At 38.4% G+C, this 27562-nt stretch overlaps 1 protein-coding gene across 5 annotated transcripts in view; it reads right to left on the bottom strand.

The window, feature by feature from the left end:
• The window catches only part of LOC126484960 (uncharacterized), a 354976-nt gene that overhangs the window by 36642 nt on the left and 290772 nt on the right, over positions 1–27562 (bottom strand). For all 5 annotated transcript variants that reach the window (XM_050108582.1, XM_050108565.1, XM_050108574.1 and 2 more), the window contains 2 exons: positions 22117–22239; positions 15758–16015 (listed from right to left, as the gene is read on the bottom strand). In XM_050108582.1, coding sequence (XP_049964539.1) covers positions 15758–16015; positions 22117–22239 — 381 coding nt within the window. The remainder of the gene's footprint in view (positions 1–15757; positions 16016–22116; positions 22240–27562) is intronic.

Raw genomic sequence — 27562 nt, 5'->3', positions numbered from 1 at the left:
AAATCAAGAAATTACTGGATACTCTTGAACTGAAGGGCTAGGGTAGTAATTACATGAAGCACAAAGTAATAGGAATTTATCACCCACCAAATGTAGATTTTAAGTCTCAGCTTAGTAATTAGTTTAGAGATGTCCCAAGTAGCCTTACTGTACTAGGGGATCTGATACTAATGCAAACTCCAACAATATGGCTAACTGGAGGCTCACAGATGTACTGAATTCATGCAACTTTGTAAACATAGTAGGCACTGATACGAGAGTGACAGACTACACCCCCAGCATACGATAGATTATTTCATAATCAGTAGACGTGCTACCAACAGTGTTAAGCACAGCTATAGTGTAGAATTTCACTGCTCAGACAACTATTGTCAGTCTCTTCAGTACATGGATACAAACACAGCAGAAGCAACAAATTTTATTGGACAGAAATGAATACTGAATACTCATAACACAAACTGCCTCAAACATAAACTATCCCAGGAAGAATGGAGCAGGCTTTATATGCCAAAAGACTCAAACAATAAATGGGATGAATTCTATGTAACAATTTTTAGACATATTATCATTGTTGCCAAATTAAAGATGTTAAAAGGACTAACACACAGAAAGAATCCAAAGCTGAAACTACTCAGTAGTCTGTTTAAACTCAAGCAGAATGTTCATGACTTCTTCATACTTTATAAATCTAAAAAGGACATCATTCTCAAGGAAAAGTATTGCACAGCCATGAAAATGTTTAAGACAGAGCTTTCAAATTTCAGGAAAAAGGTTCACAGTGATTCAGTCATTAAATATGACAATGTGTGTAAGCATCTTGGAAGCTCATTAATCAATATCAGAAAGCACCATCAAATATGAATGCAGAAGAAATCAGCATATTGCATGAGGGATCATTAATAGAAGATCCAAGGACAATCTGTGGCATTTTTAATAAATACTTCATCACTCCATGTGCTATCCCAGCTCAACTTGTTGAGCAAAACAGCCAGATAAACATTTGCTCACTCCAAGGTATAAACTTTGAATTCATAACTGTAATGTGAACATGAATTAAGTCAAGTAATCGACACAATAAAGACCAAACTCTCAGCTGGCTGGAATGAGACAGCTAACATCATAGTTAAGAAGTGTCACAAAGAATTAGTTAAATCTATTACCCATCTCATTAACTGCTGTATTAGGGAAAACTCCTACCCCGACTCATTAAAAATGTGCATAGTCAAATCAACATACAAGAAAGGATCCAAAAAACAGGCTGAAAACTTTGGGCCAGTTTCAGTAAGCCCCTTATTTAGCAAAATATTTGAAGATGTTTTGCTTTCACAGCTAAGTGATTATTTCACACAAAATAATCTCCTCACAGAAACAACATGGTTTCAGGAAAAACCACAGCACCATCACAGCAATCTCTGTATTTTTACATAGACTTTATAGTGTACTAGAGGAAGGAAATTGGCAACAGGCATATTCACTGGACCTTACTAAAGTATTTGATTCAATTAAATATGACATATTAATAGAGAAACTTCAGGCATATAGCTTAAAAGATCCAGCAATACTATTGCTGACCAACTACTTGTCAAACCAGAAGCAGAGCACATAGCTAACCTATGAAGGTATTGACTGAGTTGTAATCTCCCAGTCTTCTAGTGAAACAATGAAATAAGGAGTCCTCCAGGGGTCACTTCTCAGCCCCTTTGATGTCACCCACCATGAAACTCTAAAATTGTGTGTTATGCAAATGACAAATCTCTCTTGCTTTTTGGGAAAAATACCTGTGAACTTATTTCTACTGCTACAGATGGAGTAATAAATATAGTTAAGTGTTTTCATGAACAAGATCTAAATGTAAATGTTAACGAATCACAATTATTAAGTTAATTCACAATTATTATCATTTAAGACTGTTAACTCTAACCATACCTCTATAAATAATATATGTGGAATTGAAGCAATGGGCACCGATAGCTGCACATTCTTAGGCCTCTACTTAGATGGAAACTTGCAATGGTCAAATCATATTAACTATGTGTTTCAGAAGATTAATAATACATTGTATCTATTCAGTCACTTAGCAAAAATAGTTACAAACCCTACTGTCAAAACTGTCTTCTGTGGAACAATATATCCTTTACTAAATTATAGTACTGAACTATGGGGCAGTGCTACAGATATAAACCTCAATAGATTAATGTTTCTGCAGGAGAAGACAATGATAATAATGCCTGGTTTAGGTCGTTATGATTCTTGTAGAGAGGTTTTTGTGCAATATAAGTACCTTACAGTATATTCCTAGTATTTCAATAGGATAATTTTGTTTTTTGTACATCATCAAAAAGAGTTGAGAAAATGCAATGTTATACATGACTACAATACTAGAAACAAACTGCTTCATGCAAAGGACAAATCTAAAAATAACAGATCACAGCCCTTACATCAGTGATCAAATCTGGTTTAACAAACTGCCAAAAGGCTTATATGTGCATGATGGAAATATCTTCAAAAGGAAACATATATTATTCCTGAGAAGGATGGAGTTTCAGATAGGCACAACAAAAATATTGTCACAAAATGAGCTTTTGGCCAACAAGGTTGGTTGGTTGGTTGGTTGGTTGGTTGGTTGGTTGGTTTGTGGCAGTTGACCAGACTGGCCAAGAAGGCCTTTGTCAAAAGGCGCATGCGCGCGCACACACACACACACACACACACACACACACACACACACACACACACATGACCACAGCCTGTGGCAGCTGAAGCCAGCCAATATTGTTACCTTCCTTCCAGGATTTTCCATTGCTTGATTCCTAACAAAGTAATTTTTGTACTCACTTTCTGAGTTTTCACTTGAATTCATGTGATCTTACACTTTTTACAGGAAATTAGGCATATTTCAATTAAATACCCACTTTTGTGGCTTTATGTTCTCTTTTGTGTGGTGTGAAAATTTTAGCATTAGATGGCATTGTAGGTGACAGAATATGCAAAATAAGAGATATGGGGTACAAGGCAGTTCCTCAGTTTGTGTCTGAAATGCTTGGCATAACTGTCTCAGTGCAATATCCTATGGTACAGGTAAAGCTCTTTTACAAAAACAGTGACTGTGAGTCAGTAGTTCTGCAGAATTTCTGGACACTCAAAGGGTCAGGAAAAGATGTTGGTCCAATGTCTGCCAAGGGTCTGGGGAAAATGATAATGAAACTTGAAAAGACAGATTCTTTTGAAGTGCAGCAAAGAAGAGGGAGGAAAGCAATTGATCCTACATCATTAGAAGATGTGGCAACAGCATTATGGGAGTGGTCAAATGGTGGTGTGCAAACAGGCAGTGCACGGGGAATGGACATGGCTGTGTGCATAGTGCGTAAGACTCTGTGAAGTGTCCTGCATTGCTATTCATACACAATTACCAACATTTGGTAGTTGCCTCATGCTGACCTGGCAGTAAGAAAAATCTTGGATCTAGAACTTCTTGCTCATATGGAAGTGGACAATGAATGGCCATAGAACATACTGTGGACAGATGAAGCATATTTCCATCTCCATGAACATGTCTACACATAGAATTGCAGAATATGAGCAATCTAAAATGCACTCACACATCAGCAAGTACTGTTTAATTCTGCAATGATAACTGTGTGATGCAGATTTTTTACGAAAAGATGGATCCTGTTATCTGTACCAACACTGATGTTTGAACGTCTTATTATATAAAAGCCATTTCACCTCTCAACAGCATGGATGTGTAGATAGGATCATTTTTATGCAAGATGGCATTCCCCTGCACATTGCACACCCTGTCAAGCAACTGCTGCAGAGGCATTTTCGAACTGCTATAGTTATCAGCTGTTATTTCCCTACAGCCTGGCCATCCAGATCACCTGATCCTAATTCATGTGACTTCTGCCCATGGTGTTATCTGAATGAAGCTGTGTTCAACGCTCCAATTACACATGTAGCTGAACTGATGATGTGCATTGCACAATGCATTGTGAGTGTGACCCCTGAGACATTCCGATCTGTTATGGAATAGCGTTTCTTGATTTCAGTTTGTAGCAGAAAATGGTGGACAGCATATTGAACATGTCCTCCTCCAGTCTCATGACAGTTAAAACCCAATTTCATTGTTGCTTTTTATTTGGTTTTTGTCCTCAGGACAATTAAAAACCCATTTTTCCTATCTGGTTGACAAGCTTTGGTACAGTGGATGCGCTTACCTAATTATCATTGCTACAGATACTGAATGTCAGCCTTTTGTACTCATTCACATTGCACAGTATGGTTGGTTTAATGTGCAACTCACACTATAGCCATCATACTGTGTTTCATCTGTCATTTGTAGCCAAACCCATTTTCATTACAACACCTACAGTGTCATCTAGTGGGAAATTTATTTCCTTCCATCCCTCCCTCATCCATAATGTTCCCACTTTTTTTGATGATATTGTGTTCAAGTTCGACATCATTCTAATCTATAGTTCTTTTTTTGCATTATTTTTAAACTGGGACTTTAATTATAATTACTGTGTACACTGTGAACAGCAGCTACCATTGAACGTTAATTATAATTACTGTGTACACTGTGAACAGCAGCTACCATTGATATTTACAATAAAGTATAAAAACAAGCCACATAAACATGGGCACATAATGCACTGAAAATATAACTCTCATACATGTGGAGCCAGGTGCCAAACTGACCATATATTGAGAATTTAGTGGTAAGGAAAACTGCCATCAACAGATCACCTGAGCAACCATACAGAAACTATTTGGTTATGAGAGAGAGTATCACTAGGAAAGCACACAAAAAGTATATCAGTTATGTACTATACAAACTTAAAGCCATGGAGAAACCATGCAGGCACGAAACTATAAAAGAGCAAGTTATGTAATCTACTGATTGCAAATGAACCAAATACACAGACCTGATGCAGGCAAGATATTAGCCTTTAAAATTTACAAAATGAGAGGAATAATCAAATTAAATGTAAATTAAACGAAGTGCAAGGTATAATGAAGGTACAAAATATAATACACTGTAGTTGCATAATCAATTCCATTCCAACCACCCCCCCCCCTTCCCCTCCACCATCCTGCAAAGGATATACAAGCATAGGAACAAAACATATACAGGGCGAGTCAGGAGAAAAGGTACATGCTTTGACGGGTGATACTACCGGTGATTCTGAACAAAAAACGTCTAATAAATACATACCCTTCTCTTAACTGTCTCCAGGTAAACCAATGAAAACAGCTAGGAACAGGAAAGGTGTAGGTGATGGTAAATTAAGATACTGTTATGTTATGGTTTGTTTAATCATGTACGTTTCCTCACAGAAGACGTCAATGTCAATCCATGTTGCTGCTCTTGTAGACAGATGTGTCGCTAATCGGAGCTCAGTTTTGCATTCCTTTACCGTAGCACAAGCATGTAAAATACGAGAGAGAAGTTCCTCTCTTGTGTCCACTCTGCACTTGTAGAAGTTGCTCTTCAGCCACCCCCACAAACAGTAATCCAATGGGATAAGATCGGGTAACCTCGGTGGCCAAGCAATGACTCCATGGCGACCAATCCAACAACCAGGATACATTGTGTTGAGATACTGTGTCACAATACGAGAGAGAAGTTCCTCTCTTGTGTCCACTCTGCACTTGTAGAAGTTGCTCTTCAGCCACCCCCACAAACAGTAATCCAATGGGATAAGATCGGGTAACCTCAGTGGCCAAGCAATGACTCCATGGCGACCAATCCAACAACCAGGATACATTGTGTTGAGATACTCTGTCACTGCCTATACGGAATGTGTAGGAGCTCCATCCTGCTGTAAGTACATACGAGCTCGTGTTGTCAAAGGGATATCCTCCATGTATTCTGGTAACACATTTGAAGAAACTCAAGATACTGTGTCCCAATAAGATGGTTGTCTAAAACAACTGGACCAATGAGTTGGTCATCAATAATACCACACCACATGTTGACTGAGTAACATCATTGAAAATTCGTTTCCACAGTAGCGTGCACATTTTCATTGGCCCATACATGAAAGTTGCACTTGGTGTTGATTCCATTGTGGGTAAATGTTGACTCATCAGTGAACAGAATGCATGGAATTAATCACTCATTGGTAATGATCCACTGACAGAATTCTTGCCGGGCAGCAGCATTGCCTTCATACAGATGTTGTACACTCTGCCGATGAAGGAGATACAGACCATGCTCACGTACTGTGCGTATCACTCATGTTTGTGGAATACCAACTTTGTTCTACAAGATATCCTTATCCCACTAGTCAGCCACCCAAGCTGCCTATTACTGCTAGTACCCCATTTAGAATGTTCTAATGGAAAGCAAATTTCAAAGAGCATGAGAAATGTGTTAAGGAAAACATTGTATTTATCATCTATGTTATCGGCACTATAAACATTCTGCCACTTTTGTTCCTTGAGGAGGTTTAAAGAACTCTCTATTGCTTTTGGATTAACTTTCCTACAGAGTTTGTAAATAAATATGACATTGGTTTGAGTACAAAAGCCTTTTAGTGTTAAAATTTGTGCATCATGGTCTGAAAGTCCATTCACGCTTTTACTAACAGAATGCCCATCTAATAATGAAGAATGAATAAAAATATTGTATATGGCTGTGCTACTGTTCCTCTGCACCTTAGTTGGAAAAAAACACAGTTTGCATCAGATCATATGAATTTAGGAAATCTACGAACATACTTTTTCTTGCACCATCATATACAAAATTAATATTGAAGTCACCACATATAACTAATTTCTGGTACTTCCTACAAAGTGAATCAAGAACCCTCTCTAGCTTGAGCAGAAATGCTCTGAAGTCGGAGTTAGGGGACCTATGAACAACAACAATTAGAGGTTTAGTTTCACTAAATTCAACTGCCCCTGCACAACATTCAAATATCCGTTCAGTGCAGTGTTGCGATTCATCTACGGACTCAAATGGAATTCTGTTTTTTTTTTATGTACATAGCCACTAACCCACCCCACAAGGAGCTCCTTGAGAAACAGCCAGCTAATCTGTATCCTGGTAAAGGAAGCCTCCAAATTGTCAAATTAAGTGGTGCTCTGATATACCAATAATTTCAGAGTCAACATCTATAAGCAATTCACTAACTTTATCTCTAATACCTCTTATATTTTGATGAAATATGCTAGTTCCTTCTCTACTTGGAAACATTACATCCTCGGAATGTGAGCCCTTAGTTAGAGGGACTTCCTTTAAGCAGGTATACCTATCAGCTAACTTCAATCTAAAAAAGGTGCAGCTATGACACCAACTACTACAGGAATTTTTCCATGAGTGACCCCACCACCACCACCACCACTACTCACTGCACTGCTAAGCTTAACCAACCTCCCCTTCCCATACCTATTGAGGTGCAGGCCATACCTAGGTAACCCGATGTACTGATAGACCCAACTGGTACCACTGAGATGTGACCCATGCCCTCTGCCATCAGCACCCTCCCCAGCCCCATGTTAATGCACCCAACAGCTGCATTAAGGTGAAGCTGATCATGACGCTGAAACAGTTGCACAAAATGCACATTAGTGCCACCAGTTTGAGTAGCTATCTTTACCAGGTCACCCCCTACATAATATTCCCCGGCCCTGCTCCACCCACTATCACTACCTGATCCTCCTACGTAAAATTCCTACATAACCCCTCTGTGCTGTCAGTCCGTTGAGCCAACCCTGCACTAGGCTTCACAATGCTGGTGACCTGGTACCCACTCTTAAACACTTCCTGCAACTTGGTCTTCTGGAAAATTTGGCTTTTTTTGCTTGTGTGGGTTCTACATGTGTCTGTGAATCTATCAGGCAATTTTTTATATTGTTTTTTATCTGAGGTAGGTTAAAAATTTGAAAACTAATTTAGTGGTTTTACTTTTACTGCTATTTAAAGCTTTTCTTACATGTGTAAACATATTTTAGTGGGTATTTTAATTATTTCCATGATAATGATGAGCTATGTACATAAATCTGGTGCACAGAAGCTGATATACAACTGAACACAGGATGAAAAAATTGTGAAAGAAGTAGAGAAAATAAAAAAAGACCAATAGGTAGCTATCTTTTGCCAAAAGATAATCCAGTGTCGAATGTGTGTACATCAGAAGAAGCAGAAAATCGTTCTGAGCAAAAACCTATGCTGACTGCATCTGATATAGACATTTTTCCACCAAATGGAGAGGTAACCAAACAAAAGTCTGTGTCTAACGAATGTAGTGCCTGTGACTGGAATTCATGTGATCCTTTGCAATGGCCATGTCCACTCAATAACAGTGATAAAAACAGAATTTTTAGAAATGACATTTCAAATATTGACCTTTGAACAGGTCAGCAGTTTGTAGACAAATAAAGCAGAAAATTTACCAAGTATCACTTGTATTCCAATTGCTCACTTGAAGCGAAAAGAGATTGGCTAGTGTAGGACAGCCAAAAAAACCTCTTTTGTTGGTCATGATTATTATTTCAGAATGATACCAAAAAGCCTGTTTCAGCTAGGTTATGGAAACTATATGAAGTATTTGTCTACATGAAAACAACTTGGAAAGAGCTATACTCTATTCATCCTGATCACAAGAACAGTTTGCCACATAAAAATAATTATTTAGAATGTATATGTCATCAATAAGGCCTAGTAGGTAGCAGTGTGCATTCAATGTTCATAAACTGTTGCCAAAAGAAAGAGACTTTTGAAATGAGCTGTTAAAAAGAATTTTAGATGTTACTATATTTTTATTCTCATGTAATTGTTTTGCAAAAAAGACATATGAGTAAACAGAAATGTCCTGATCAGTTATTTTTCCAAGTTTGAAACAATGATTCTCTTGAATGTTTGGAGAGTAATTTTGAACTATATAATTGCAAGAACTTTGATCATGCAGTCAAAAAATATTGCCTTGATATTGAAATAAAAAATTGAGGCTTTTACAATTGACTGATCTGGCCTTGCTGTGCTGGTACTGCGAATGGCTGAAAGCAAGGGGAAACTACGGCCGTAATTTTTCCCGAGGGCATGCAGCTTTACTATATTCTTAAATGATGATGGTGTCCTCTTGGGTAAAATATTCCAGAGGTAAAATAGTCCCCAATTGGATCTCCGGGCAGGGACTACTCAAGAGGACGTCGTTATCAGGAGAAAGAAAACTGGCGTTCTACGGAACGGAGCATGGAATGTCAGATCCCTTAATCGGGCAGGTAGGTTAGAAAATTTAAAAAGGGAAAGAAGAGAATAGAAGCTTTCAAAATGTGGTGCTACAGAAGAATGCTGAAGATTACATGGGTAGTTCACATAACTAATGAGGAGGTATTGAATAGAATTGGGGAGAAGAGGAGTTTGCGGCACAACTTGACTAGAAGAAGGGATCAGTTAGTAGGACATGTTCTGAGGCATCAAGGAATCACCAATTTAGTATTGGAGGACAGCGTGGAGGGAGACCAATAGATGGGTACACTAACCAGATTTAAAATGATGTAGGTTGCAGTAGGTACTGGAAGATGAAGAAGCTTGCACCGGATAGAGTAGCACGGAGAGCTGCATCATACCAGTCTGAGTACAACAACAATTTACCATAGACAAAGATATAAGAGTTCTCTGGTCTGAATTCTTAAGCAGATCTAGCATATGGCTACCAAAATTTGGTTTGAGAAAGTTTTTTTTTTTTTTTTTCAAAAATTTGAGGAAGAACAAGGAAGGTTTTCTTTGATGAAGCTGACTTGGGTAGTAGTGGAGCACCTGACACACTCCCAGATAGAATTGAAGAACAATAATTTCAAAAAGAGGTTTTTGATGTAATCAAAAACAAGATTGTTTCTCAGCTGGATTCTCAGTATAAAGAAAATTGGTAATATTTGTCCATCTTTTGAAGCCATTCTCAGAATAAGTACAACTTTGGATACAATTAAGAAATTTATTATAATTTACCCTGATGATATGGATGATAATTTTAACAAAGGAATAAAAATGTTTAAGTTGGTGAGTGCAGCTGCTTTTGTGGATCTGACAAAGTCAACAGGAAATAAAGGGCTTCCTTTTCTTCTTCTAAATGAAATTTATAAATTGAGGTTACCATCCGTGTTTCCTGAACATTTTCATTACCCTACCAGTGATGGATGATTCAGTAGAGAGGATTCACTAAATTAGCATTAATCAAAAACCATTTAAGATCTACTTTAAGCCAAGAGAAACTTAATCATCTAGCATTATTATCAATAGAGCATGAACTTTACTCTAAAAAGTGCTCCAGCTGCAAGAAATTGTTCAGCTGACACTGACAGTTTCAACAAGAGTCTTTAAATCAAGATAATGAAGTATGCTGCAAAGGTTCCACATTAAGTTTTAGGTTTGCTTCTTTTGATAGCTATTATTATTATTATTATTATTATTATTATTATTGTGCATACAAATATTTACATCTGTTCAAATACAGCACATTCAATTAATTAATAAATTATTGGCAGTGCACTGTGCAGGCAGCATTTATTTACTGCTCAGGTGTGAAACATAATGAAGAAACAATATTTCTGGAAATTAACTACTATGAGCTGAGAAGGCTTGGGGCCCCTCACAAAAGTTCGTCTAGGGGCCTATGAAATCTATGGGTGGAACAGCTTACAGGAGGCATAACTTGATCCTCTCAGAAAGAACTCATATTCAAATGTCATTTACAAATGAGAAACTTCCCCCCCCCCCCCCCTTAAGCACGCAATATAGATGGCATTAGCCCTACTGACTTTGTGTGGTTGTGCTGTAATGTTAATCATTTGTATATCCAAGCACATAACACAGTTCGTACTATGTAGTGTTTGATGCTTCCCCACTTTTTTTTATCATTTTGACTATCTGGGTTAGTGGTACATAAGGTCAACACTAATTTGTGGCCACATTAGCTGTCAATGGGGCTTTAAATATTTAGTTTTTTTTTCTTTCCAACATTTACATACAAATATTCCATTACATTCATTTGATGGAATTGAAACTGTTCCTTGTCGATATTGACTCCACTGATAGTCACTATCTTATTGCCATATTTGCACAAATATAGGCTGCATTTAAACTTTTGATATGAGGTTATAGTAAAAAGCAAATCTCAAATGTAGATTGCACTGCTAAATTTATGAGAAAGTTCAAGTAGGCAGTACTTTAAGTAGCATCTCTCTCCCTCCCCCTCTTCAACTCCTGCAAAACTACAGTTAACAGAACAGAAGAGCTCTGCCAAGGTGGCAGGCCATCTAAACCTGACACGTTAAGGTCGAGAGGAAAGTTACTCCTTTGGTTTGTGAGCAGTGATGGGAAAGAAACATGCTATAGTCCACTGAAAAAGACTTGATAGTTAACATTTGTCACTTGCCACCGTGGTGTTGCCACATCAGCTGCCAGCTACCACTTGGTTATAGGTAACTTGCTAACATGGCAAGTCACTTCACAGATCCTGTTAATGTGTAATGCAGAGCAGTGTTGTAAGTGGCCACCACAAGATATTTCGAAAGTTTGAGATGTTGGGTCATCAGCTGAATTTAAGTGACCAATGAACTGTGGCAGGAGATGTCTTTTGTAGCCCCGAATTTAAACTCATGTCATAAGCTAACCACAACCTTGTGATGTGTAATGCATCTGAGAAAGCAATGGTCAACAATCTGTGGCATAACTAAAATCACTTTGCTTTGTTCATGGATATTAAAGCTATCCTCTACGAGCAATTCAAGATGGAAAAAGTTCAGTTTCATTGCTGCAAGCAAGCTGTAACTCCTTGCTATCATTGGTTACCTAAAACTATCCTCTCATTGGCTACACAAGCTGCCATGTTACCAAACAATGAACAGTCCTCATTACCACTTGGTTTTAGACTATAGACAACACAGGCACAAAAGCAAATAAAAAAGTCAATACAAAGATTAAAATTTTGTAGTAAGGAATTAGAAATAAAAAAAATCATTTAAACCAATTAACTGAATAAAAATAATAAAGAATTTTTATTAGATTTAGGAGTTAAAAAATCATGACATTTGGTAAGATTCGAACATACAACCTTCAACATGGTGAGTTATTCCAATAGCCATTGCATTAAAGTAGAGCACCAAGTCCATTTGTTATAATTTTTTACTGTATCACCCAGTCACAATGATGAATTGCAGCCTTCAAAAGCTTGGTTTCAATTCATTTGTGAAACTGATCTGATATAAGCTGATCCTGATGATTATGATAACTGCATATGTGATACTGAATTGCTTGTTGTGTAGAAGTATCCAGTAGTGTTTCATTAGGGTTGTGTATGAAACATGTGTATTTCACTAGCATCACATATTATGAAATACAAAATAAAAGTGCCAGACCCATGATTGTAGATTCAAACATATCAAGAAAGAATGCTGAACAAGGAATTAGAAGTGTACTGATCAATTGCTGTCATGGTTTGGCAATGGTGAATGGTTTGAGTGTGACACTAAGAGCTCTGATTGGAGGAAATGAGGCCCAATACTTGAAGTGGCAACTATCAAGTAATTTTAATCAGACTAGAATTATATAGCAAAATTTAAACTTCAAGTTATCAGCTATGCAAAGGAATGTGGAAAGTGGGAAGCTGGATGCAGATTTCATGTCAATGAAAAAAACATTCATTAGTGATGTGTAAGTGAAGGGAAATTCTTAAATCGTTCAAATCTCCAGTGTGCATTTCTAGGACAAAATATCAAATATTCAGATGCGTAGAAACACTTGCTTGATTTTTTAATTCAAAATAGAAATTGTGGATATGTCATTATGGTGGAAAAGATACAAATTGAAGGCTGAAAAATAACAAACAAAAGAAACATATCATCCACAGTATTTAAAGTTTCATATGAATGGTTTTATAATTTATGCAATGAAATAATTCATTGCAGACCTACAATTGTGCAAAAACTGCCTCAAGCACTGAAAACAGTTTAGTATCTTTTCAGTGTTACGTAAACCAGATTCAACATAAAAACTGTTATTTATTTTTCCAGATAGGGAACGCCGACAAACACAGGTCTATTTTGATATGCCAAGCAGCACCACAGTAAATAAAGAATGGGAATGCAGTGTGCAAATACGTACATGTAGTGCTAAAAAGCAGCAGTGCACAGTGATGTTGGATAAAAATTGCCTCTGTATGTGGATTTTAATCAGAAAGCCTTGATCAAGGGAGAAAGCTTCCCAGCTGGTATCCTTGTAAGATCTCACGGCAGTGAATGGATGGCAGAGAAACTGGTCCTAGGCTAGATTTCAGCAGTGTGGAATAAACAGCAAAGAGACCTTTTTCTTGCAGAATTAGTGCTTGTGTTGGATAGTTTTTGCAGGCACAATGGTGATGGAGTGAAATAAAATATGAAAGAAGGAAACTTTGACCTAGTGATTACTCCTGGTGTCATGACAAGTGTGTTGCAGCCTTTGAATGTGTGTATCAGTCATCCACTCAAAGCTAATATAAGACAATTCTATACAGATTACGTTGATGCCAGGAGGCTGTTTGCATTGTGCTGCGTCAGAACTGTGCCATTGGAATTTGGCTGCTTGGTGATCAGTATAAGAAGAACTTGTCATAAAAAATTTAAAAAAAACTGGGATTTCCAATTATCTTGATGGGACTGAAGATGATCTTCTTTATAACTGTGACTCTGAGCAGCATTCTGGATTGTCTAATGAGGATGAAGAATCAGATGCTGATGATTCTGTGAAATGATTGTGCTTGATGTGGGCAAAATGGGTAGTCTTGTGTTAACCTGTCCCAATGTGTAACATTTCAGTGGGTTCAGATTTAATATACATATAATTACATATTTTTAGCAGAAGCCATAAAAATTTGTTGTTAGTCTGTTAAACATTAGGTGAATTTTACCTCCATCTGTCTAAGCTAGATATTATTACAATTCTTCATGTAGGTGGCTAGAGTGTTCATCTGTTAAAGGTATTGTAAATCTGTATTTTCAACTACTAAAAGTGTGGAAGCAGTCAACATTTCCAGACGTAAGTGAAAATCAGACAAAAATGCTACAATTGACAGTGTTTTTAGTAGATAAAACAAAATGTGTAAGGTAAAATATATGCCTCTTTAGAAGTAGCAGAATGGCTTTCACATATCTTTAATAATAAATCTGATTGATGCAGTAACTACTACATATTTTGTAGAAAAGAGTAGCTTCATTGAACACATCAAATTTAAACAATACCTAATTCAAACACGTATAATATTTCTGTGTTCTGGAACTTCATGTGTTATGTACACTACTTTCTTTTTAACGCATGTAGATGTGTTGAACACATTTTTGTCTGGCTGGCTGTGCTGAAACAGCTGTCGATACCAACTGAGGCTGTTTGATTTATATCAGAACATCATTTGCATGCACCACACTGTTGTTCTTCAGAAAATGAACAAGTTGAACAAACAAGTTGATGCAGTTTTGTAAAATAAAGTCACTTTTCTTTTTTAAGAACAGCTACCATATTAAGTCTTTCAACCCCCTAGATACATATACATACCATTTTGAAATTGACATTTATGATCTGAGAGGGAAAAAAAAACCTCAATTACAGGCTGCACTGTGATTTTTCAAGCCAAAATTTAGATAATAAGTGTGACCTTTATTTGCACAAATACAGTATGTACCATGAGTAAAGGTTTCCAGTTCCCATGCTGTCCATATTCATCTCTCTGTATGATAACAAGCACTTGTTTCCCCAGTCAGTCTTTACCTCATGTGTAATAGCTTCAGGTTACAAATTTCTTGATTTAGTCATTAGCTTGTGTGTGTATTCTTTTACATTTGTTTGCTGTAGGTGTTTTGAGACCTTAATGATTGTTGTAAAATGTAAATTTTAACGGCCAAAAATTTAAGATTACTAAAATTCTCCAGTCTATTGCACTGAAGTTTTCTGGCATTTGTTAGATAAGCAAAGTTATATCCCCATTTATGGAGGACATCGTCATTCGGGGTTGTGGTTTCAATGCCAGTCCAGAGGAAACGGCAGCTTACCACAGGCTCACAGCATAATAGCCTTGAGAATTTTATTAATTATGTCTTTTCCTGAATATGTAGCATTTAACACCATGTCTACAAACTATGCTTAAGTTCATTTTTTTACATAAATATCAGAATTAAATTATTTGATTTAATTCCAGTTTATTATTATTATAGAAAGAAGTTGAGTTGCTATGTCTCAGCCTTTGTTACTTGGATCTCCAATGCCACAAACAGCTCATTCTACAGTGTGGTGTTATCCCACCAGCATATTCCTATTACATTTATACATTTTCATTACTTACAGCATCTTAGTTTGTTACATTAGAACCTGCACTTCATTCTTCTTTAGTCCTTTTACCTTCCCAGTATTGAAATAAGTGATGTTAACAATAAGCTTCATTATTTACAATATCATTATTTCTATCAAATGTATGTCATTAATGCAAATTGATAATGAAAATCCCCAGTATTTACCTCGAGTGGCCTTCCAAGTTTCCAACTGGCCCAGTCATAATACACAAACACAAAAACCTAAGTAGTGTATTACCTTTGAGCAGTTTTGTTCCATTAAGTCAGTTGATACACATTTGATCTGAACAGTCATAAAGTCAGAATAATTGGCAACTCATTCACAAAAAATTAATCAGTTTCACACATAAAATATTACTAAATTGGGTAGAAAACATCCCAATTGAAAATATAGGAGCCAACTGATGTACCAGTATGCCATAAGAATCTTTACCTTGACAAGTCTTCCAGTCTGGACCAAGCATGAATCCCATGGGACACAAACAAAAGGCATTGCCTAATGTGTTCAGGCAGCCATGTGAACAACCAGCTTTCCCACTAGCACATTCATCTTCATCTTCACATGTATGGTTGTCACTAGATAGTCTTGTACCTGGCAGAGCTCCACAAGAACATTTGTAACTGCCCCATTCATTGTGACAAAGATCTTGACAAGGTCCATGACCATTACGCAGCAAGCATTCATTTACATCTGTAATAATATATGCACCTAAAATAAGTAAAGAATAGATATGCCAGATAATGATGTAAAAATGTTTCTTGTGAAGCAATGTACATGTACATTATTATACAACACTGTGCATTTTTAAGTAACAATATACAGTCTATAAGCTACAAAACTTCTTATTTATCATTGTACAAACTTTTTGCACATGTTTTTCTTCCTTACCAAGCAAAAACAGAAGTCAGACATGATTGTCAAAAATAATTGAAGCACAAGTTGATTCTTTATTCATGAGGCACCAAAAGACAAACATCAAAATCAGAGCTGATTTTTATTTATTTATTTATTTTACACATCTAGTTCCATTGGACCAAATTGATGAGAAAACCTCCAAGGTCATGGAATATGCCGGTAGATGAAATTACAACATAAAAGTATTAACAGATAAAATAAAGTGTTTGCGAAGCCAAAAAATGATGAGCCATAAATTTATATAAACATAATCAACAATACAATGCAGAAATCAACTTAATTTTTCATGGAACTTCTAGACAGAATAGAAGGAGTGACCCATGAGGAAACTCTTCAATTTCAATTTGACAGCGCATGGATTACTGCTGAGATTTTTGAATTCAGTTGGTAGCTTATTGAAAATGGATGCAGCAGTACACTGCACACCTTTTTGCACAAGAGTCAAGGAAGTGCGATCCAAATGCAGATTGGATTTCTGCTAATTCTTGGGAATAACCTGGGATTGTTAACAGGAAATTACAGTAAAGAATGTGTATATTGAGAGGGCAATGTCAGAATACCCAGACTAATGAACAGGGATTGACAAGAGGTTTGTGAACTTACATCACTTATTGCCTGAACTGCCCATTTCTGAGCCAAAAATATCTTTTGAGAATGGGAAGAGTTACCCCAAAATATAATACCACACATCATAAGCAAATGAAAATAAGCAAAGTATTATAAAATTTTATAATACCATTTCTGCTGTCCGAATGGTATGTGAAGTAAGTGATACTTAGACATGAAAAGTAGCCTTTTCAAGTCGAACTATCACTTACTTCACATACCTTTCAGATAGTAAAAATGATAGGTACAGGAATTAAATAAGAAATTTGAGTCTTTATTTTTATGAATTTTTACAGTAGTTGTTTTGTCAGTGGAATTAACAGGACAGGAAAAGTGAATGAAAATATCAAGTACTGTCAAGACATATAGCAGTTTGAGAGAAGGAAAAATGATTCAAAATTTCTGATTAGTTTAGGTACAAGCACAAAGAAGATGGCAGAAGGAAATATAAGTTAATAAATGAGAAGAAGGAGGAGGGGAAGGAGTAACAGTCTGGTTAAAAATCTAAGACTCACTTGGCCCAGTTGATAGCACCCTGTTAGGGTTAAAATAAAAACTTCAATTGTAGCGAAAGCACAAAGAATGGATCCTGGAATGGTGGAACTAGTAGAAGAAGCAACACAAGAAAAAATCCACAATGTATCTGATTTGCAACAAGTGGTGAAGAGGCCAATGTCTCTTCACCGGAAGTGTTACTGGAAACGCATTCCTTGGAGGTAAAAATCCAGAGTACTATCTTTAGGAGACTTGTTCCCCTAACTCAACAAGCAAACAGCAATTGTGCTGCACTTTGCAAGAGATTTTGTAAGAGATTTCAGAGGAAATGGAAAGTAGGCATTCAGATCCTGAAGGCCTATGACATTGTGCAAAGTATGAATTGGAGCATTCTGAAACAGGCCTTAAACAACAAACCCATAGAATCAAACACAGAGACATAAATTACCTGGCCACTTTTAATGTAAATTCACTTGTAAATACAGGAACTCTTAAAACTTTAATAAACTTTCTAGAGGAAAAAATATAATGATAACAGCACTGCAAGAAACAGAACTTACTGTTGAACATCCTTTCGATTCACAAGGATTCGGAATATTTCAGGGAAAAATCAGGAAAAATATTTATGAAGAATGTACTCCAATTTGGAACAGGTTACATCGCAGACAAAAACATATTTACAGAATAATAGAATTTCAATCAATTAAATAATTTGCACACTAACATTTAAATCATCGAACAAAGTTAATACAATTTTAAATACACATACACCAACAAATGAGAAAAATGAAACACAGGGAAAGCAAACATGAATTTTTTGGCAAAATGTGTCGAAAACCTTAGGTCACACTCCATAAAAAAAACACAGTATTACTATTTAGAGAGTTTAATGCACAAGTTGGCAGAGAATATCAGCACAGATCAATAGTAGAAAAATTGCATGCTCATAACCGAACTGACATAAATGGGGAAAATTACCTAAGCCTTTGCATACAGCATAACATAGTACTAAAATCTACATTCTTCAGAAAAATTCTTAGAAAAAACAAGGTGCAAGGGTATCATCAAATCTGATTTATCATGAAAAACAAATTAGAGGTACTCATTGTAAAAGTTGCCAAGAGTGCTGGTTTAAATTCAGACCACCACCTATTATCATTAAATTCAAAATTAGATCAATATTTCAAAAAACAAAAGGACCAATACCAATCCAGAAAGTTTGATATACGGAATTTATCTTGAGAAAATTATTACTCAATGCAGTTGGAAAAAAGAATACCTAAATGTTCAGAATAATTTCAAATAGATGTTATTCAGACTGCAGAAGAAACTGCTACTCTTAAAAAGAAAGGGAAACATGTCCAGTGGAATGATGATTATGATGAGGTAATTATAAAGAATCAACAAGCTTGGAATATCTTGAATGCAAACAAAATGGTAAGAACAGAAAAAATATAACAAGCAAGAAAACATGTATCAAAAGGTCTTGAAAAGATCAGAGCACAACATATAAAAGATCAATTAATGTCATCTGAGTCACATTTAAGCACAACAACAAAAAGAACTTTTATAAAACATTAGAGAACTTAACAGACAATAAAATTAACTTCAAAGATGAACTGAACTGAAATTATACCTGGTTGGCAACTCCAACACCATGGAAGAACTTGCAAATGAGTGAGTGGTTGGATGTTTTGCAGAGAGAGGGAGGGGGGGAGATAAAGAGACAGAGAGCGAGAGAGAGAGAGAGAGATTGCAAATAGTTAACTATAGATCACTGTATGGAAAAAATTAAGACAATTATCTTAATGTTGAGCTTGCAGCATTCCCAACCCTGCATGCTGCAAATCAGAGACCTTCTGTTTCAAAATGGACTATAACTTTCTGAACTGGATGTGAATCTATTCAGTGGTCGTATGTATGGTAGTACTGGTGGATCCCCATGTTCTGGCTGTCTTCATGGCTTCTGTGGTGTTCAAATGGAGTTACTTTTGCATTGGAAGCCCTGATCATTAGTGAGCAGTTCAGGACTACGTGTGAATGACATGGACAATGCCTCTGCACTTTTGTCTCCACTTTTGTCTCCTCAGTGTATGAAAATCATCATCTATTTCACAGATGACTTCTGACAAGCAATGCAGGATTGAGAACAGGCCAGAGTAGTGCTTCAGTAACTTTTATTATAGCCAGACCTTGTGCACAAGATGTAGGAACCTATATTAGGTCATCTGGGTTGTAGCTTATAGGTCAGTTTACTGTGTGCATTTGCTGTTTGCAGTCACAGTCTTGCTGAGAAAATTTCTTTTGGGCTGTAGGCCCAGAGACAGAACAATTTACTCTTACGTTGACAAGATTGTTGTTGGTGTTGTGGTCTTCAGTCCTGAGACTGGTTTGATGCAGCTCTCAACGCTACTCTATCCTGTGCAAGCTTCTTCATCTCACAGCACCTACTGCAACCTACATCCTTCTGAATTTGCTAAGTGTATTCATCTCTTGGTCTCCCTCTACGATTTTTACCCTCCACACTGCCCTCCAATACTAAATTTGTGATCCCTTGATGCCTCATGGCAGAAAGAAATATAAACAGATATCAAGTTTTACTTTTTGATGGAAGAAATTTTGGAAATAGGACATTTGAATGAAAAATATTCTGGATGAATTGATTCACTGGATCTTACTGCATATGAATACACACATTGTGGAATTTCTGGATACAGAAAAAAGGCCAACAGCCTTGCCACTGTGATAACACTGGTTCCTGTCATATCAGCAAAGTTTGGCTTGGCTAGCATTTGGATAAGTGACCGTTCAGGTATCCTGGGCACTGTTGGCAAGTGTGGTGCACTCAGCCCTTGTGAGGCCAATTGAGGAGCTATTTGATGAAGAAGTAGCTGCTCTGATCATGAAAACTGAGAACAGCCATGAGAGTGATGTGCTGACCACATGCCCTCTCATATCCACATCCAGTGATGGCTATCAGCTGACGATGACATGGCAGTCGGTTGCTACTGTCAGCTTTTCCAAGGCCTGTTCAGATATAGCAACAGACTTAGAAAATGAATGGACAGAAAAAAATCTTGAAAATTCACAGAAATGATAACTGTTCTTTGAACACAATAGAAACTTAAAATTAGTAGAAGACTGCAGTGATGAATTTATAACAAGTATCAACTTGTGTGATACATCTGAATGAAAAACATCACTGGTCAGCTACTAATACAAAAGCAGCTACCATAATCCAACTAAGTTTAATCCAATGTGATCTGTTGCATGAAGTGGTGGGTTATGAAACTGATACTGTGTATCGTAACTTGCTGATAATCTATATTACCAAACCACTATACTGGAACCCAGTGCCAATTGCTGGTCATCTCTAATAACTTCCAAGGGCAACAAAAATTTTATTTTCAGTAGTATACATAACTATTAACTGAATTTAAAAATTTCACATGCAGCTATAATCTAATGGTTGGTTGGTTGTTTCGGGGAAGGAGACCAGACAGCGAGGTCATCGGTCTCATCGGATTAGGGAAGCACGGGGAAGGAAGTTGGCCGTGCCCTTTGAAAGGAACCATCCCGGCATTTGCCTGGAGCGATTTAGGGAAATCACGGAAAACCTAAATCAGGATGGCCGGACGCGGGATTGAACCGTCGTCCTCCCGAATGCGAGTCCAGTGTCTAACCACTGCGCCACCTCGCTCGGTATAATCTAATCATTAAGATGTTGTTAGAAACTGTGTCTAACGTGAGGCGGCATAACTGATGGTGCACAAGTACCCAGATTCTGTTCATTCTGTATTTGAGAATGAGAGCACTTAGTGACTTCCAACTAACATTACACATAATTCCAAATCATTGTGAAACCTTTAGCTCTCTGACATGCTTCACACAATTATAAAAGGAACAAAGTGTATCGCTTACTACATATTCATTGTTCATGCAGTCAAACTTCAGCATCAGGCATGACATTTTAATGTATTGCATCTTTCGTACTAATTCTATTCACAATACACTTTCCACACAATATTTATATATATCAACGAATGTATCTGCAAAATTATATCACTGAATGATACATGGGTCAAGAGATGTGGCCTCATAAATATTGAGATGCATGAAAAACTAGATTTTGCTTAAAATGAAGCACAAATTGCACTGACTGTATTCATTCAGTGGTTCTTAATGAGTGAATTTAATGGCTTCCAATAAACTTAAAGCATACTTTCAAACCTTTCCTAAATTTCTTCTCTCTTACATGCAATCAGATATCTGAACCTCTTTTGTAAATGGAAGTTCCATTCCTTAAAGAATTAGGTATTTACTGGTCCTAAATAATATCATAACATTGTAACTGCAATCAAGACATTGTCAACGGAAACTCTGAAGTTGAGCTTTGTGAAAAAATAGGTTGACAGGTCAAAAAGTAGTTGGGATAGCCTTAAGAAGAAATCTGCAGTAGACTCAAAATAGAACACCATTGTTAATATGTACAGAAATAGTATCAGACACAGAAAACCACAGAACAAAAACAAAATTCTGAATTTTGATCACAAGGTCAAGCAAAGTTCAGGCAGAGAAAAACAGCTTGGTTTTAAAGACCATGATGCAGTAAAGATGGCCATAAAAGTGCTGATTGTGATAAAAGAAACAGAGACTTAGACAGTGCCATAAACTGTTGGTGTAGTTATTAACAAATCTTGTACAATTAATGTGCGAGTATGAAACATAGTCACTAAAGAATTATGGAGATATACTGGTATATATATATGTATGACCTATGCAGCTCTTCTGATCATCCCCTAGCCTGAGTCCAGGAGGGCATAAACATCTGTACGTCCCAGCACTATTCTGGCACTTGTGTTCACATCCTCCATTCGAAGTTGCACATTCATCAATGTCTGAAAAAATAAGTTCCATTCAGTAGTTTGCAACATAAGTAATATATATACATTTGGTCATCAACAATAAACACAGAATGAGTGTGTTTCAATAAGGACATCCCAGATATAAAATTACAAAAATTACATAAAAATTTATTTATAATTTACAAATTGACATGCACAATCAAGTTGAAACAAAATACATTATTGGGGGATGTTTCACGTTACATCAGTTTCTTGTGGAGTACACAACTACTCCTCAAAATGTTTCCTTCTGTTTCTGTTCTACTTACGTGACTCATTTGGAGCTTGAGATTTTGATCTAATTTTGGATTCTGAACTCATAACTTCAAAAGTGAATTAACATTGTAATTGTAGGATTAGAAATTAATTTCATGGTGTATCTATCACTCAACAAATAACGGGAATGACTATATACAATGATGTTTTAAATTACTCTAGATTTCTAAAAGTTACCAGTATAAATATTCACATGTTTTTAGAAATTCTAAATTTACTATTAACATATTTTATACCGGTATTTACATTGAATTTAAATTCTTGATTTACAAATTGTTCTGGATTTCTAACGGCTTGCTACACAGAAACAGTCGTCTGCTTTTTCAGTGGCCTGTAATGCATAAAATCATTTAATAACCCACTCCTTCTGGGACAAGGGGAGGCATGTTGGCCCCTGATGGAATTGACCTCGCGGATTAATAATGGAATACAGCGTGTTGGCCATCCTGGACTGATCCTTCCTCACAGCGTTAAAGTGTCTCAAAAGACACACACTATAGCTTGTCTTGCAAGATATGTACTGCATTTGCTTCTCATCTTGTGTCATTTCATCTTGCTGTTGCCTAGTTCCATTTTACTTCCCCCTCCTCTTCCTCCCCTGCAATGACTTTAATTCTAGCTGAAAAATGGCCTTTTCTTGGCATTTATCTATTTACTGATTTTCTTTTCTTCTTTATACTCCACATTTTTTTATGTCCTGATATTTTTTCTGTGGTAGTTTTTTCACCCTTACTCATCTATTTACTTATTTTTTCAGTGTTCTGTATTTTGCAGGTCCTGATAACGTTTTTTTTTCCTTTTTTCCTGCTCATCCAGTTGTGGCATTGATGGTCATATCGACCACGAACACCAATTATCTTTGACTGAGATCGGACATTCAAGCCACCATGTTATTCTAGGAGTCTGCATTTATGTCTCTTGCTGTGTACATGTGTATAACTACTGTTGAAATATATATTTATGTGCAGATATCTGTATGACTGTTTGTTCAGTATACCTCTACACACATTTTGTTCCCATACTGGTGACCCCAAAGTCTGCATGTCTTCCGTGACTACCGTGCCGGGTGTTTTAGCATCAACAGGTTATGTGCATGTCGCCATGGCCGCCTCACCCAACGCTTTGTTTGAAGATTTGGAAGCTCAACAACAATCACCAGACCTTTTCATTCCATCACCTTAGACCTGTTCTACATTAATTCACAGCGATTCGCGATCTCCAGCCACGTTAACCTCAAACTTTGTCGCTCTACAATGGTCAAGTGCTACACCGCGAACACAAGCAATGGACTTGGGTTTTGTGTCACCAGACTGTGCTCGGCAATGTGTGAAGTTTGAAGTGAACAATACTCAGAACTGTGTACCTACCGATCGATCGTATAATGTTCAAAGCGAACTTACACATACTTTGACTCTCAACAGGTCGCAGCGACAGTTACTGTGGTGCCACAGTTACTGTGGCGTCACCATGACCAAAAATGCACCCAGCCTCTATCAGCCATGACCTGGTCTGGTTTTGGCTCATTTTCAAAATAATGGCCCAGTTTACAGGACCCCAACGCCTACCGCGCAACCGCCCGTTCCCACGGTACCGACCATGTCAGGTGCGTGGTGTTTTCACGACACATCAAGGACAATGCTATCAGTGGTTGCTACAGACTTTTTTGCCAGAAACAAACCCATGCCTACGACACTGGCCTGCTGTATAGCCTCTCCTGTCATGGACCAGATAGTCCCTCCCCCCCCCCCCCCCCCCCTCCCACCGAAGCTGCATTCGTCCCCACCTCCAAGTCTTCTGCCTTAGCTGCCACCTTTATACAAGAACAACCCAGTGTCATGGTTTGCACTTGTCAAGCATCTTTTCGAGTTGCATCACATGTCTGATGACATCTCTAAATTCCTGTGTCTCATCATGCACCTCCATGATCATTCAGACTTAACTTGCGATCTACTCTTCTCGCCACCACCTCCATTGAAATACGAGTTCTCAAAGACGATGATCATTGAACGACTCGCCTGCTCACCACAAGAATTAATCATCAAGATCTTGTACGAGGGACACCTGGTGGACCAAACCCCACCACAACTCTGGTGCCGCCTTCTGTTATTTGTGAGTGAGCATACCATGCTGGACATTACTCTGTGGATGATGTGGTCTGCCAAGCTGCCTACTGACCTACAGATCCACCTGCTACCGCACTCCTTCAAGTCAATCGGCTCTCATCTCCACATTGCAGACCAACTGTATTAATTGCTACGAATATGCCAACCAGCTCACTACTCACCGCTAGTTGGCACAACTGCTCCCTCTTACCGGTCGTCTGCTGGCAGAGGCAGGGCTCGCTCTGCCTCCATGCCTTCTACATCGCCTCACAGCATCCATTCACTCTTCCCATGCAACTTACGTGCCAGTATACATGCCAGAACAAATCGACGAGGACAAGCCTCCTCCGCTGCCGCAGTTACCACCACCATCACATCCGGCTCATCTGTACTGCTCATACCACAAGATTTTTGGTGAGGATGCTAAGAAGTGACAGTTACCATGCCAGCACCCAAATGGACCTAAACGACACTGAGTCCTGTGGGGAACCTCACAGGCATCCTCAACATTGCATTCCGTCCACTCATCCACCCTGCTGAACAGTCATTTGTATGTGACTGACATTTCATCACAGCTCACTTTCCTAGTACACACTGGTGCTGATATGTCTATAATACCTACATCGATGGCTCCCCAATTTTTTCACTGACAAGGTCACTTCTACGAGCTGTCAACGCATCAACATTACAAACCTCAGGCTCTGTCAAGGTTATGGTGCACCTATCTCATTCTCTGTGGTTTCCATGAACTTTCTACATTCATTGATGAACCAACTCTCAGTATGGATTTTTTGTCCCATTGCAAACTCTCTCTGAACGTAGTTCATGGTTCAGTGTTACACCATCCCACTAACACTCAGAAACTGTGCTCCCGCACTTATGTTCTCTGCTCTGCTTTACTCACGACATGTGAGTTAGTGCACAAGTGCTCCACCCTCGCGAGTGACATTGTGACCTGTGTAACTAAATACTGTTGGAATACAACTTGGTGGCACAACTCTGCTGGGACAATGATGAGCTGAAACAATGCATCACACACACCTACAATGAGCTTGTCGCGGCTCGTAACTCACTACTAAAACTGCAGTCCACAGTTCTGCCACCTAAACGAGCCTCTCTGGCTCATCAGGTTAGTCCAAACACATTAATTGCATGTGATGATTCACGTCCAATATACTCCACACCCACCAAGTTCAGTGCCTTGTGTTTCAAACAGTGCTTCTAACGACAGTGGCGCTTGTGACTTGACCACGCACAATGCGCAAGCAGCCACCCCGCATGTTGATAAACATTCCCCCTCTCTTGCGCACCAGCCACGTGACTCGGCGGCCATCGCTGTTCCACGTGCAACGCCAGTGCTGCTCTCACTTGCGCCAGGTATCAAATGCAAGGTTGACAGCAGTCACTCACCGCGGATTCCAACCTGCTCCACGCTGCGCGCACAGCTGCCCTCTCCAAACCAGTGCATGCCGCGCTCACATACTAGGGATGTGACTTTCGAGCAGCCCTTTCACACTCAAGCTAACGGGTGCGCCTTGTCGCGCCGTACTTGTCCAATAACCTCGCATCAGGACAATGATCAGTCTCGTGTCTCGTGTGCAATTCTTCCGTCAGTGACAGAATGACGCACAAGTTGCCACTGCCAGCCCTCCTATTAGGCATAAGGTTAGACTCCTCAACCCTATTAAGTTGCACATGGCCCAGCAGCAAATTAATGAACTTTTGGAGGCAGGTATCCTGCAACTGTCAGACAGCAACTGGTCTTCACCAATTCACCTTGACCTCAAACATGACAGTTCTTTCCTAATGTGCTGTGATTACAGATGCCTAAACACTCATACCATCGTGGACAATTACCCCCTGCCTAACATACATGATTTCACTTATATTTTATCGGGTGCTAAAATCTTCAGTGTCTGCCTACCACCAGATTACCGTAGCGCTGGAAAACATCCCTAAAACAGCTATTATCATGCTGCTTGATTTGTTCCAATACAACTTCATGCCATTTGGCCTGAAAAACATGGCGCAAATGTGGCAGTGATTCATTGACTCCATCTTATGACAATTAGAATTTTGCTTTGCATATCTGGATGACATCCTCATCTTCAGCAAGTCGGCTGAGGAACATAAAAATCATTTATCCGTGGTCCTCCAGACCTCGAACTCCAAAGGCATCGAGGTCAACAAAGACAAATTCCAATTGCGCCAGCCTTCAGTCACTTTCTTGGGTTACACCATCTCCACTGACAGAATACACCCTCTCAAATCTCGTTTGCAGGCCATCACGTCAGTGCTGCCCCCTGCTACTTACAAAGAACTCCAATGTTTCCTGGGCACAATAAATCACTACCGCCACTATCTGCCCTGCAGGCCCTGCTGGCAGACTCGCTGTCGGGTAAGCAGACTTCAGGAGGCCTTCAATGCACTAAAGACTTCTTTAGCTCATGCCATGACACTTGCCCAGCCTGACCCCTCAGCTGAGTTGTTCATCACTGTGGATGCCAGTGACATCGCATTGGGAGCGGTACTACAGCAATGCAAGGCAGACATGGTTTCTTCTCTAAAAACTATCAACAGATCAGAATAAATACTCCGCTTTCGATAGAGAACTCCTTGTGGTCTACAAGGCCATTAAACACTTCTGCCCCAACGTGGAGGGTTGCTTGTTCTTCATTCTCATGGATCATAAACCACTCACAGACACTTTCTGCAACCCCCCCCCCCCCCATGGACCCACCCCATCAGCGTTTCCACCACTTTGATCTAGTCTCCCAATTCACAACCAATGTTTGCTACATCAAAGGCATGGACAGCATCACTGCAGATTTTTTCTTGTGGCTCAATACTATTTCGTGCATCATAGACTTACCCAACCTGGCTGCCCTACAAGCTTCTGACAAAGAATCACAAGCTCTCCTTGCAGACCCTCAAACATT

The sequence above is a fragment of the Schistocerca serialis genome, chromosome 1 (assembly GCF_023864345.2).
Source record: "Schistocerca serialis cubense isolate TAMUIC-IGC-003099 chromosome 1, iqSchSeri2.2, whole genome shotgun sequence".
Lineage (NCBI taxonomy): Eukaryota > Metazoa > Arthropoda > Insecta > Orthoptera > Acrididae > Schistocerca > Schistocerca serialis.
The sequence above is the reverse complement of the archived record's forward strand: the minus strand, read 5'-3'. Positions and strand labels throughout refer to the sequence as shown.